At 42.9% G+C, this 15395-nt stretch overlaps 1 protein-coding gene across 1 annotated transcript in view; it reads left to right on the top strand.

Annotated features, from left to right (window-relative positions):
- Positions 1 to 15395, top strand: part of ARHGAP42 (Rho GTPase activating protein 42) — a 193730-nt gene that overhangs the window by 110987 nt on the left and 67348 nt on the right. The window contains exon 4 of the mRNA XM_075266120.1: positions 10569 to 10640. Coding sequence (XP_075122221.1) covers positions 10569 to 10640 — 72 coding nt within the window. The remainder of the gene's footprint in view (positions 1 to 10568; positions 10641 to 15395) is intronic.

Genomic DNA, 15395 nt, shown 5'->3' with positions numbered 1-15395 from the left:
GTGTTTGTGATTTGTAGCCGATACGTCAGGCGGTACTTGGTTGTCCGTCTGTGTTCTCCGCAGTAAACAGACACTCATTTTCCCTATTTGCAGACAACGTTTATGAGGCAACATAATATTGTTTGTGCTGCGGTGTACGTGTGGATTTTTTTTTGTCTTTATTGATGTCAGATCTCAGACTTTGCAATATTTGTGAGGATATAAAGCGGGGTTTATTGTAACGTGAGGCCTTTACAAGCAGGGGATCAAGGATTACCATGTTCCAGGGAGCCGCCATGTCTTCCTGATGTGACCGGTTTGATTTGTAGATGTTATAAACAGTGGGACGCCTTGTTCTCTGTATTGATTTTACACGTTCAGAGCACCAAGGTCACATGTTTACTGGGAAATTATTATTTTGGAAACCTGTTATAAGAACAAACCTCGACTTGACTTGTCTTGACCTTGTAATAATTAAAATGCAAAAAAATAAAATAAAGACTGAAAATAATATGGAATGGAATATGATATATATAGGAATATAGGTGTATAATATATAATGGAGTATAATATGTAATGGAATAGAATATTTAATGGTGTATAGGCGTAGACTATATAATACAGTAGTATAATATAGAAGGTAGAATAGAAGTATAATATAAACTGTCTACCAATAAGTATGTGGACCCCTGTGGTAGAATAGAAAAACTACCGTATTTTTCGGACTATAAGACGCACCCAAAGGTTTTAGAGGAGAAAAATAGGGAAAAAAAAATTTCAGGCAAAAAATGGTAAAATATTTAATGTATGGGAGTTGTAGTTTTAGAACAGCTGCAAGGCCACATTGACAGGTGACCCTGCAGCTGTACGGGGATGTATAGGGCATTTTTTTTTTTGTGGGGCCAGGTGTACTTTTTAGTTATACCATTTTGGGAAATGTTTAATGCGGTTTAGCACTTTTGATTTTGACGTTCACTGTACATAAAAATATTAGTAGACCGGGCATTTTCAGACACAGGGATACCTAATGTATATGTTTCACAGTAATGTTATACTTTTATATGTATTCTAGGGAAAGGAGGTGAACTTTTATTTATTTTATTTTTTTATTATTTTTTTTTTAAAGTTTTTTTTTTTTTTTTTTTTACTTTTTTATTATCCCCCGCCTAGGGGGCTTGAACCTGCAATCATTTGATTGCAAGTCCCATAGACGGCAATACAAGTGTATTGCCGTCTATGGGAGATTCTATACATTACTATCGCGGAGTGTCATAGACCAGCCGCGATAGTAATATATATCTATGACAGGCCTTAGAGCTTTCATTAGGCTCCCAGCTGTCATCGGAACAGGTCGGCTCCTGCGGCCTCGCCGTGCAGGAGCCGGCCTGCATCACTAAAGGTATAGGACCGGCCCCGGGGCTAACTAACTGCCGGGACCTGCGGAGGAGGAGCAGATTTGCAGCATGGCCGCGCTACTGCCACCGCTGGTTTTCTTCAGCGGCAGGAGCGTGGCAATCTGCAGGCCCCGGCAGCTAAGACAGTCCCCGGCATCTGCTGTAATAGACCGGCGGATGCCGGGGAGTGTCTTAGCTGCCGGCGCCTGCAGATTGTCACGCTCCTGTCGCTGAAGAAAACCAGCGGTGGCAGTAGCAGCAGTAGCGCGGCCATGCTGCAAGCCCCACATTCGGACTATAAGACGCACCCTCATTTTCCTCCAAATTTTTGGGGAAAAAAAGTGCGTCTTATAGTCCGAAAAATACGGCTCCGGAGGCCATTTTTTTCCCCCTCTTGTGGGTAATGATGAAACGTTGCAGTGAGTGGGGGCTCTGTCCACATCTGCACCATTATAAATGGAAACCATAATATAATACCAGACAGTACCATGACCAATACTGTCAGTGTCTGATGGACCCCCCCATTGGACTATTGTTGTTTTTATGGAAAAGATCGCCTGAGTCCTATTCATGCAAATGACACGTTGTTTCGGCCAACTTCAGCTTTGGACAATTCCTACTTTTCCTAGAATTTATTGAAAATCTTGCGATCATAAGATTTTCTCTCGAGGACCATCTATCTGACCATGACCATGTCCATGGTCAGCCATTTATGAAGGAGTCAGAACAGTAGTCAGGGTTGGGCTGCAGAAATATAGAGGAGTCAGAGGTAGTGGTGTGACACCAAGGCCCCCAGCAGATCAGCAGTTTGAAGTGACATCAGCACTCTCTTCTCTTCCTTCTCCTTCTTTTTCTCCTTCTCCTCCTTGTCCTTCTCCTTCTTCTCCTCCTTCTCCTCCTTCTTCTCCTTCTTCTTCTTCTCCTTCTCCTCCTTGTCCTTCTCCTTGTCCTCCTTGTCCTTCTTCTTCAATGTGAAATCATGTTCATTAGAGATGAGCGAGTAGGTATTCGATTGAATACTACGGTATTCAAAATACTCGTACTTGATCGAGTACCAATCGCTATTCGAATGTAAAAGTTCGATGCAGAACCAGCATTGATTGGCCGAATGCTATACAGTCAGCCAATCAACGCTGGTTCTTCTCCTACCTTTAGAAGTCTTCTCCGTGCAGCGTCCCCATGGCGGCTTCTGGCTCCGACTGCGCATGCCTGCGCAAGTAAGCGGCCATTTTCTTGTAGTGCAGGCATGCGCCGTCGGCTCTGCCCAGGCCCGATGCCTGGCAGAGTGAATTCAGAGCCGGAAGACGCCGCGGGGACACTGCACGGAGAAGACTGCATGGAGGATCCAGCCCGACCCTCACTCGTGGACTTGGTAAGTTCAATTTGATCGAATGTTGCCTACCCCTGAAACGAGTATTTTTCCCCCATAGAGTATAATAGGATTTGATATTCGATTCGAGTAGTCGAATATTAAGGGGCTACTCGAAACGAATATCAAGTATTTAACTACTCGCTCATCTCTAATGTTCATCGGTCAAAGGACCTGTTCACAGCTCAGTCCTGTTCAAGTGGATGGTCTGACCTGTGATACCAAGCACAGCCACTAAACACATGTACGGCGCTGTGCTTGGTATGTAGTGAAGGAATTGCAGTTCTCGTTGCTGATCAGCAGAGGTCCCAGGTGTCGGATCTCCTCTGATCTCCAATGGATGATCTATTCTAAGGATAGGTCATCAGTTACTAACCTTGGGCGGCACCTTTAATAAAACTAGCTACATTCTGAATAGCTTGTCCTAAAAATAATATATATATAAACATGTATTTTGTGTGGCTTGTTTGGCACCCCATGGTTCCCCAACCAATAAAGCCGTCACTAACAACACCTGTTTTTGATCTCGAGTCCCCAGCATGCTTAGCCAGATGACAAAGCATGCTGGGAATTGTATTCAACTGAATGCCAAAACTCTACAGGTACGGGCGGTTTTGCTTTCGCTACCTACAATAATAACAAAAATAATCTTTAAAGGAATTCTTGTAATTTGTGTCATAAAAGCTTTTTCTATTTTCATGAATCTGTTTTGTTCTCAGCGTGTAAACCCCATAAAGCCCACTCTGAGAAACGATGAAATGGCAGCTCCCACTTAGCACAGGCTAAGACTGTAAAATTCGTGTCACTTTTTTATTGCCCTTTTTATTACCGTTAAAGTCATTTTTGGAATTTCCAATATCCTTGTTTTCATTGTTTGCATTCCGCTTTAGTTTTGTATTCCGCCCCATAGAAAACATTACGGCGAGGCTGAGGATAAATCTCCTATACAACTGCAGATTATACTTTTTTATTTGGCTTTTATACTATTTGGAGATTTTTATTCCAGGTTTATTCTCTTTTATGCACAGACGGGTTTTTTTTCCTAATAAAGTAGAGGGTTGGAGGCGGATAGGCAGAGAGATTGAATGACTATTGCGACCCGTTATTAAGGCTAAGGCTCCATGTAGTAGGCCGCAGCAAAAAATCATTGCGGGATAAACCGTGGCGTTGCTTTTTCCTGCAGCGTTTTTTGCAGAACTATATATGACTATATACTGGCCCTCTCCACTGACCACTGTTTCCTGAGACAGGGCATTTTTGGATGGCCTCTCCACCCCAAAGACTTGGGCTGCACCCACTTTTCTCTATGGGTATTATCTGGTATTGTGTCTCGGTCCATTCATTCAAATGAATGTACGGAAGTGCCGTCGGTTTAGTTTTTGTGGATCTGTACACTGTATACAGTCACGTGCATGAAAGTGTAGATGCCATTTTTTGAAGGCCCCTCCACCCTGAAGACGTACGGCTGCACCCTCTGCTGGTCCATTCAATCAAATGAACGTAAGATAGTGCCATCGGTTTAGTTTTTGTGGATCTGTAAACTGTATACAGTCTTGTGCATGAAGGTGTACATGCCATTTTTTGATGGCCTCACCTCCCCAAAGACTTGGACTGCACCCTCTGCTGGTCCATTCATTCAAATGAACGTAAGGAAGTGCCATCAGTTTAGTTTTTGTGTATCTGTACACTGTATACAATCTTGTGCATGAAGGTGTAGATGCCATTTTTTGATGGCCTCACCTCGCCAAAGATGTGGACTGCACCCTCTGCTGGCCCGTTCATTCAAATGAACGTAAGGAAGTGCCATCGGTTTAGTTTTTGTGGATCTGTACACTGTATACAGTCATGTGCATGAAGGTATAGGTGCCATTTTTTGACGGCCTCACCACCCCAAAGACGTGGACTTCACCCTCTGTTGGTCCATTCATTCAAATGAACGTAAGGAAGTGCCATCAGTTTAGTTTTTGCATATCGGTACACTGTATACAGTCATGTGCATGAAGCTGTAGATGCCATTTGTTGACGGCCTCACCACCCCAAAGACATGAACAGCACCCTCTGCTGGTCCATTCATTCAAATGAACGTAAGGAAGTGCCATCAGTTTAGTTTTTGTGGATCTATACTGTATACAGTCATGAAGCTGTAGATGCCATTTTATTAGACCTCCTGTTAGACCTGACGCAATACGTTGCATTGATGAGGAATACTCCGAGCATGGTGGTACGTGATACAAGGATTCAAAGAACGTGTCCTGTAGGATATCCATGTTCGCCAACCCCCCCTAAGACCATGAACTAGACATATCACAGCATATCAGTTTTGCCCAGAGTGTTCCTTTAAGATGAAGAATAAGAGTTTATTCTGGACTGTATTAATTTCGTGTTTATTAGACAGAGCTCGTGATGGAATATTGTGTTCATGTTGAGTCACTATTACTACCTTGTATGGTCTCAGCAGTTCGTAGTCCGACTCCTGGAGTGATAAAATCAGACAGCGGTAATTAAAGAACGTTATGTTAACACTCCATGGATTGTAAATGAAATATAATGCGACCGGCCAGTGCCCTAACATGGACACCATGGTCATCTTCTTACTCGTGTTGGCCATTTATGGTATTATTATGTTCCATCGTATTCATTTTGACTCCTGGTGACCATAAAAAGGCTTTCTCGGCCAAGGTCTTGTTTTTGGATTCGGTTTCTTAATTTCCATGGTTGTCTCCATCCACACGACTAGTCAGTCAAGTGTATCTACTATAAGACGGAGCTCGGTGATTGGTTTGGAACGTCTGGCTTGATTTGGTCACTTTTTTCATTTCAGAAGCCAAGCTCACATCTGCGCCTGGGTCTTTCCAGGAAAGATATGGATTACAAAAAAGTCCAAATTTTTGATCTGGAATTCAAAAATGGATATCCAATGGACCCCATTATAGTCAACGGGGTCCCTTGAACTCCGTTGTCTACTATTTTTGTGGTCTGTTCGTCTTCCGATGGACCAGAACAACGTCACTGCCGAGAGAGTCACGGCACTCTTAATAGTTCCAAGGTGCTCTGATAGGGTTTCATCTCTCTTGATCAGGAATCTATTTCAGGAACTCGAGAATTTTGCATGAAAACTTGAGTACCTGAAATATATTCCTGGACCAGAAGAATGGACACCTGGTGTAGATGTGAACTAAGCGAAATGATTCAAGCGTATCAGTCAGGTTACAACTTTTTGTAAGATTTACAAATCTCTAGTTCGGTACCTATAGGAATTTGTAGAGCCACCTTGTACCTCCATATACTTCCAATCTCATATCGAGGCGTTTTATGGCACATTCATATGGAATCCAATTAAAAAAAATATTCATGGCATGTTCCATCAGATGCCATAGGAGGGAATATCTCTGTAACGTGGTGGACACATCTCTATATTGGGGCACCTGGAGTTCCCTATATAGTATAGAGTCTTACGGACTTTGTGCTGCCTGTTAGGCCTGGTTCACATCTGCGTTTGGTATTCTGCATGGGGACCCCTCGAACGGAATATCAAATGCATTGATAAGCGGTGAGCTTATGAAAGCACACGGACCCCGTAGACCAGGGGTGCTCACAGTTTTTCAGCGTGCGAGCTACTTTATTAGCTGACCAAGGCAAAAGATCTACTAGGGCGGGGGTGGGGCGGGCCTGTGGGCGGGGGTGTGGCGGGCCTATGGGTGGGACTGTGCGGGACGGGCGTGTCTGTGGGTGCGGCCGGGCATGTGGGGGGGGGGCCAGGTGGATCGAGAGAGCAGGAGACAGTTGCATTCTCTGGCCGCCCAGGGATCCCTGCTGTCTGTTTCTTCACAACGCAGGCTGAGAGTTATCTCTGGACACTGGCAGCCCCGCCTGCGAGTGTCCAGAGATGACTCTCAGCCTGCACTGTGAACAAGCAGACACCGGGGATCCCTGCATTACGCGATTGACCCATACGTTCTTTGCGATCTACCAGTAGATCGCGATCGACCTATTGGGCACCCCTGCCGTAGACTATAATGGGGTCCGTGTGTTTTCCGCAAGGTGTCCGCACCAGTCATGCGGAGAGGAAAGTACTTCATGAACTACTTTCCTCTCCGCATGACTTGTGCGGACACCACGCGGAAAACACACAGACCCCATTATAGTCTATGGGGTCCATGTGCTTTCATTGCTCACCACTTGTCAATGCCTTTGGTATTCCATTCCCCACACGGACTCCCCGAACAGAATACCGATCGCAGATATGAACCAGGTCTTAAGCCCTGTGCTCACTCCCATAGAGAACCTGAGCTGACTACGTTGACTGCTGACTCCTACTATCGCTTAGGGTCGCATTTCCCTGGCGAAACAAACATGATTTTTTTTTTACATTTGAGAGGGGGAAAGTAAAGGTCAGTGCCCCTCTCAGAGTTCATTAATATTGTGTTCAGTGATAAATTGCTGAAGTTCTGCCTTTTCTCCATGGGATAGTTCATGAAAGCCAGGAAATGCCTGTTTTTTTCTGAAGAATTTCTGCACATGACTCGCGTATTATAGACTGGTCACACGTTCTCAAGTAAAAAAGCTCTGGTGCTTCTATTTCTGTCGGCCGGCCATCCACAAATCTGTCAACTCGGCAGTAAATTTATGGTGGAACTTGAAAAAAAAATCTATATTTGGAATCGATATTTTGTATATGAAACATGAGTGCGACTTATATGCCAAGTGAGATTTGTGATGCCGAAAGGGGATGTCATTGGAAAAAAAGGTACTAAAATTATATTGGGACCTCACAGAGAATAACGTCCATAGGACATCCATTTTCCAGTAAATTTATTGTTCTCTTTTATTTTACCAATAGATATAATAGACATAGGTATATAATATATATCTAAAAAGACCCCACCACTTTGCATCCTTAAATAGAATGGGATACCGGCTCCGGCGCAGTTGGAATTTTTTCTCTAGCACCCACCACTCCTGAGCAATCGTTTCTGTTAATCACAGCACCCAATGTACTAATTAGGCTCTCTATTGTCAGGTGGGCAATCCCAGAATGTCTACTTCAGCTCAGGACCACCCACCTGACAGTATGGAGCCTAATTTGCATATTCGGTGTTGAAAGGAACAGTGCTGATTACTCAGGAATGGAGGGGGAGCTAGAAAAGTTCTGTGATATATAGGGTTATATGATAGAGAGAAGCTGAGCTCTATGATATATAGGGTTATATGATGGAGGAGAGAAGCTGAGCTCTGTGATATATAGGGTTATATGATAGAGGAGAGAAGCTGAGCTCTGTGATATATAGGGTTATATGATAGAGGAGAGAAGCTGAGCTCTGTGATATATAGGGTTATATGATAGAGAGAAGCTGAGCTCTGTGATATATAGGGTTAGATGATAGAGGAGAGAAGCTGAGCTCTGTGATATATAGGGTTATATGATAGAGAGAAGCTGAGCTCTGTGATATATAGGGTTATATGATAGAGGAGAGAAGCTGAGCTATGTGATATATAGGGTTATATGATAGAGGAGAGAAGCTGAGCTCTGTGATATATAGGGTTAGATGATAGAGGAGAGAAGCTGAGCTCTGTGATATATAGGGTTATATGATAGAGGAGAGAAGCTGAGCTCTGTGATATATAGGGTTATATGATAGAGGAGAGAAGCTGAACTCTGTGATATATAGGGTTATATGATAGAGGAGAGAAGCTGAGCTCTGTGATATATAGGGTTATATGATAGAGGAGAGAAGCTGAGCTCTGTGATATATAGGTTATATGATAGAGGAGAGAAGCTGAGCTCTGTGATATATAGGTTGTATGATAGAGGAGAGAAGCTGAGCTCTGTGATATATAGGGTTATATGAGGAGAGAAGCTGAGCTCTGTGATATATAGGGTTATATGATAGAGGAGAGAAGCTGAGCTCTGTGATATATAGGGTTATATGATAGAGGAGAGAAGCTGAGCTCTGTGATATATAGGGTTATATGATAGAGGAGAGAAGCTGAGCTCTGTGATATATAGAGTTATATGATAGAGGAGAGAAGCTGAGCTCTGTGATATATAGGTTTATATGATAGAGGAGAGAAGCTGAGCTCTGTGATATATAGGATTATATGATAGAGGAGAGAAGCTGAGCTCTGTGATATAGGGTTATATGATAGGAGAGAAGCTGAGCCCTGTGATATATAGGGTTATATGATAGAGGAGAGAAGCTGAGCTCTGTGATATATAGGGTTATAGGATAGAGGAGAGAAGCTGAGCTCTGTGATATATAGGGTTATATGATGGAGGAGAGAAGCTGAGCTCTGTGATATATAGGGTTATATGATAGAGGAGAGAAGCTGAGCTCTGTGATATATAGGGTTATATGATAGAGGAGAGAAGCTGAGCTCTGTGATATATAGGGTTAGATGATAGAGGAGAGAAGCTGAGCTCTGTGATATATAGAGTTATATGATAGAGGAGAGAAGTTGAGCTCTGTGATATATAGGGTTATATGATAGAGGAGAGAAGCTGAACTCTGTGATATATAGGGTTATATGATAGAGGAGAGAAGCTGAACTCTGTGATATATAGGGTTATATGATAGAGGAGAGAAGTTGAGCTCTGTGATATATAGGTTATATGATAGAGGAGAGAAGCTGAGCTCTGTGATATATAGGTTATATGATAGAGGAGAGAAGCTGAGCTCTGTGATATATAGGTTGTATGATAGAGGAGAGAAGCTGAGCTCTGTGATATATAGGGTTATATGAGGAGAGAAGCTGAGCTCTGTGATATATAGGGTTATATGATAGAGGAGAGAAGCTGAGCTCTGTGATATATAGGTTTATATGATAGAGGAGAGAAGCTGAGCTCTGTGATATATAGGGTTATATGATAGAGGAGAGAAGCTGAGCTCTGTGATATATAGGGTTATAGGATAGAGGAGAGAAGCTGAGCTCTGTGATATATAGGGTTATATGATAGAGGAGAGAAGCTGTGCTCTGTGATATATAGGGTTATATGATGAGGAGAGAAGCTGAGCTCTGTGATATATAGGGTTATATGATAGAGGAGAGAAGCTGAGCTCTGTGATATATAGGGTTGTATGATAGAGGAGAGAAGCTGAGCTCTGTGATATATAGGTTTATATGATAGAGGAGAGAAGCTGAGCTCTGTGATATATAGGATTATATGATAGAGGAGAGAAGCTGAGCTCTGTGATATATAGGTTATATGATAGAGGAGAGAAGCTGAGCTCTGTGATATATAGGTTGTATGATAGAGGAGAGAAGCTGAGCTCTGTGATATATAGGGTTATATGAGGAGAGAAGCTGAGCTCTGTGATATATAGGGTTATATGATAGAGGAGAGAAGCTATATAGCCTTACATATCACACAGCTCTCTCCCTCTATCACAGCATTCCTCCCCAGATAGATTCACTTTGAAGTAATGCCTTTTTTTTTTTTAGAAAATCTTAATAAAAACTTTGTCTCTTCTTGCTAATATTCTATTGGCTGGTCAAAAAATATTTCGGAAGTACCTCAGATACTCAGATATATTTGGCATACATCTGAGACCGATTAAACCACGCCCTCCAACCTAAAAATATGTTCCCTCCTTGATACAATATTGTCTCTCACACACTGATACCAGTCCCATAGCCGGTAGAACAGGTTGTATTTAATCTCGCCTTTTGGGCATTTTATAAATGTCTTAAAAATTTTATTAGCAATTTTGAGATTTCTCTGTAGAATTCAGGAAATTGCTGCTATATGAAATGTAAAAAAAAAAAATCCTATTTCACATATTTTATTATTCTGTTTACTTCATGTTTGTGCGATTCTTATTTTACAGATCCAGAACGCCAATGATGTGCTAATATCCCCCCTGGAGAAGTTCCGTAAGGAACAGATCGGTGCAGCAAAGGTAAGTAGTGTAGGAATTGCTTCATGATTTTAGTGTCGGAACGTAATGCGGGTCATGTATAATTCATGGTATGGCTTACATGTGTCGCAGCAATCTAACATTATAAGCTTTGCAATAGTTCTGCACACAGCCATTACAACTGGCTTCATCTGGTCCAGGTCCATTAAAGGGAACAAGTTGCGGGTCTCTGTCTTATATGGTGTTTTTTGAGGCACGTGAAGCCCCCTGCAGGTTATTTAGCATGACAGCACAGGAAGTTCGGGAGCCAAAGCTTAATGGCCATTGAGTCTAATGAATTACCATTGAGTGTAATGTAGCTGGTGCAGCTCCAGAGCATGAATCACACCAGGGAGAAGTCATTACGTGTGTGTGATGTTCATCTACTTTGTGCAAATCACCCAGCTTTCCTAGATTCCTGAAAGGCAACACAAGCCAGCTATGACATAACTGAGAAATAACTCTGTAGAGTTAAGTTTAGCTTCACCCAGCAGTCTGTATTAAAACACTGAGTGGTATGCTACCCAGCATTCCCGGGACCCTGAGAATTAGATGTGACATGATATGGCAGAATTCTGTGGAAAGGAGTGGGATTTATAAGACAAATTCAGTATTCCCTATCATAGCTTAACATTGTATGCTACCCAGCTTTCCCTGAACCCCAAAATGCAAATCAAGGATGCTTTGGCATAATTTGGGGGCAAACGGGGGTTTATTTAGGGACATTTAGCACTCAGCATTCCCTATTACTGCATTACCTGGTATATCACCCAGCTTTCCCATAATCCTGAATGGTAAATCCTGAAATGATGTGGTATGGTTATTGCACAAGGTTAATTTAAACAGCTATAGATACTCGAGTTTAAGCCGAATTTTTCAGCACAGTTTTTGTGCTGAAAAAGCCCCCCTTGGCTTATACTGTACTCGAGTCAAGCAAAAGGGGGTGTGGGGGGGGGGGGGGTCTATGACCAGCGGCAATAGTAATGTATAGAATCTCCCATAAAATAGTGGGAAAAAAAGAAGCTCTAAAAAAATAAAGTAATTAAAAGTTGTAAATCCCTCCTTTCCCTAGAATACATATAGAAGTAGATAATGTCTGTGACACACATACACATTAGGTCTCCCTGTGTCTGACAGTGCCCGGGCTACTGAATATAGGGGATCTGCAGTGCTCCTGTTCCGTCGGGAAGGGGTTAATAGGAGCACTGCAGATCCCCTATAGTCAGCCAGGCTGGATTCCAAGTGGGGAAAAAAAAAACAGTCCTCAAGCTCAGGGAAGGGGCAGACAGACAACCAAAACACCCCCTCCCCTTCCCCAGCATCTACTGCACCCAAAAATTCTGGCCATTTTAATTTTTGACATTTTCCAGTAGCTACTGCATTTCCCCCCCCTCGGCTTATACTCGAGTCAATAAGTTTTCCAGTTTTTTGTGGTAAAATTAGGGGCCTCGGCTTATATTCGGGTCGGCTTATACTCGAGTATATACAGTAGATAGATAGATATTTCTTTGGATTCTGTATTTAGAGCTCCCTTAACCTTTTCCTTCCTACAGTATTACATCTGGTTATGTTAGTGGGAATATCCCTTTAAGGAACAGGCTTTAATTCAGATGATATGTTAAATGACTGGCGTGGACTCCACATTTCTACCACGCCATGAGGATCACCTAGGTAATGTGTGCCGTCCATCACCGTGCAGCATTTGGCCGTGTCATGGAGCTAATGCAGCAGAAGAGATTTATCCGGGTCTTTACCTATCTGGGAATAGACAGGCTGTTTGGATTTTTCCCATCGTAACTCAGGTCCCTTTTGTAGCGTTACTTAATGTCGCGGCGAGACACAATTACTTCATGATATGATTGTGAACTCAGTGATAAGAGGTTTAATCATGGCGCCGGTCTCCGGGGGGCCGTACCACCGAGCAGCCATGCAGTAAATGTATATCTGAGAGCAACTCAAAAATATCCCTCATCCACTCTGGTGTGATATGATGGAGCGATATTCGGATCCCGGACCGGTGACAGGTGGGAAAGATATCGCTGACTCTATAGTGAGGATATAAATCATCATCCTGCGGCCTCCTAATCCGGCCTTTAGTATATACGAGTAATTAATATTCTTAAGGGAACCTGTCAGGTCGATTTGGGACGCTAAATCATCCACAGATCCTTATAAACCATTTTAAATCCATCTGTGTCCATATTTAAAAACCAAACCTTTAGACTTGCCTAGAGATGGGCCTCATTGGACTCATCTCGGACGCTCTTGGCACCCACGCCGTGAAGCTTAGGACGCACTGTGCAAGTGCTGGAGGTTTGGCGCATGCGCACTGAAGGCAATGTGTACTCCTCTTGCCTCAGTCAGAACTGCGCCGGCGTGAGGATTACAGCGACAGAGTATAAAGCTTATTATCACCAGCACACTTTACCTTACATCAGTTCTTCTCGGTACTTGCAGACAGTGAGGTTGTCCCCGCCATCTTGTAGCACAGATCTTCTGTGGATGTAGGCTTTCTCCAATCTCCTTCTATCTCTTCGTGTCATCCCAGACAGACTTGATGATGGTGAGATCAGGGCTCTGCGGGGGCCGGATCATCACTTCCAGGACTCCTCCTCCAAAAAGCAAAGGTCACATCAAATATTGGTGGGATTTACATTTCTCTTTTCTTTATTCACTTCTTTTTGGTAATTGACAACAATAAACGATTAACCCTTCTTGGAGAATGGGCAAGGAAGTACAGGGTGCCTTATAGTGCTCACTGAGTGACCGCAGTATAGTGCACCAGAGCAAAATTCAGACAACAACCGATTTTGTGATCCAACCGCTGTCCAAATCCAATCCCAAATAGAAGAAATGAGGCCTGATTCTTCGATAATAGGGGCATAACATATCAGCCGGGCCACATATGATTGTCTAGATTGTACATAACTATAGGAGCCATCAGATTCTTTTATTAAATGTAGATTGGGAGCCCCATATAGAGATCACAATGTACATTTTCCCCTATCAGTATGTCTTTGTAGAATGGGAGGAAATCCACACAAACAAGGAGAGAACATACAAACTCCTTGCAGATGTTGTTCCTTCCGAACCCAGGACTCCAGCGCTGCAAGGCTGCAATGCTAACCACTGAGCCACCGTGTTGCCCCTTAGGAGCCATCAGATTTGTGCAGACCACCATAACATTCACCAACAACAAACAGGGATCTTGCAATCGGAAGACACGAGAAAGTAGAAAGTTGTCATAGTCAGTAAGCCATAGGTTTCCTGTGAATGGTATATTGAAAACAGGATGCGAGATGTGTCCTCCCCAATGAGTGCAGAACTCCCAGGAGCTCCAGAGGGAAGAGGCTGGTAGGGCTGGTTGCCTTATTTGGTCAGTGTAGTCTATGGTCCACAGCTGGTTATATGGATGAGCTCATCCCTGCGTGGGCCAAAATCCTGTGATTCTTCTATCTGTCCAGTCTGTTAAACATTATTCTGTTCTGGTGCCCCTTGACCTCCACTAGAATTCCCGGCACATCAAAGGAAGCAGAGACACATTTACGCACCATGGAAATAAGTGAGTCTAATTTGGGTTTTCTGTTTGGATGATACTTTGTAGCTTTTTGGACTGATGGGTCATTCACATATTTTTCCTTTGGGATTGGTATTTTGCAGCGTTAACCTATGGGATACTATGGGAGAATTGGGAGAAACAAGTATGTTTGTGGACACACGTTGGGTAGTTAGGTGGCCACTTGTCGTCTGTTTTGTGCAACAGGTGGTTCTGAGTTCTGCTTTGGGTTTACCGCTGTATACACAGACATGTGTATGGGGTCATAGAGGCCATGACATGAACGCCCAGCACACTGAGACATACGGTTGTCTCCTTACGGCCATATCTGCTTGTTCTCTCTCCATTCACCTCCCTTCTCCACTCTCTCCTACAAGTAATAAATCCCTCCCACATCCGAGGTCACATGCTGCTGTGCTCTTTCAGTTGCTGGCTTCACTGCTCACAGGGAGGGGTAGTGAGCTTGCAAACAAAACGTCACAGTTGAGGTCAATGATCAGATAAACTGCTGAATTGAAACAGGATATATTAGGAAGTTTTTTGTATTGATGCATCCTGTTATTTGGCCCATATATTAAAAAAAAACAAAAAACTGGATGTCCCTTTAAGTCGAAATTGATACACTGCAGAAACTGCAGAGGGGGGTGGAGAGATTTGCAAAATAAATAAGGAACTTTCTATAGAAAGTCTTATATGTATTTTTATTTATTTTTTGAGATTAATTATTTTATAATTCCCCCGACTCTCTTCATTGAACTGCCTCTGACCCCCCGGAATCTTCTCTGTTTAGTACCGTAATCCCTATAAGATCAGAATCTAAAGCTGCTAATAATATGCAGCTATGATCATTCATTAAAGTGAATCCCCCTGCCCGGCGTTCGTTGAGATTAATAAATAATCCGATGTGTATTAAATGTAATGAAGCTGCGGCGATATTCTTATCAGCGTCTGGACAGAATCTCCTCGCCTTCTGCTTCTTCCTTTGCATGAGATCTTTAGCTATATGAAGTAATAGAACAATTTAGCAAATAAGATTTGAGAGGCTCAAGGAAATGTCAGTAAATAAATATTACCGAGTACACAAGCCGCGTAATACGACCGCAGCCGCATAACAGCATGGCCGCTCTCATCTTAAGCTCTGCATTGGCTTCTTGTCTTCAGCAAGAAGGCGAAAAGAATCCTAAATTCTTGGTTTGTGCATA

The sequence above is a fragment of the Leptodactylus fuscus genome, chromosome 2, assembly GCF_031893055.1.
Source record: "Leptodactylus fuscus isolate aLepFus1 chromosome 2, aLepFus1.hap2, whole genome shotgun sequence".
Classification (NCBI taxonomy): domain Eukaryota; kingdom Metazoa; phylum Chordata; class Amphibia; order Anura; family Leptodactylidae; genus Leptodactylus; species Leptodactylus fuscus.
Note: the sequence above shows the minus strand (reverse complement) of the source record. Positions and strands in the feature narration are given on the sequence as shown.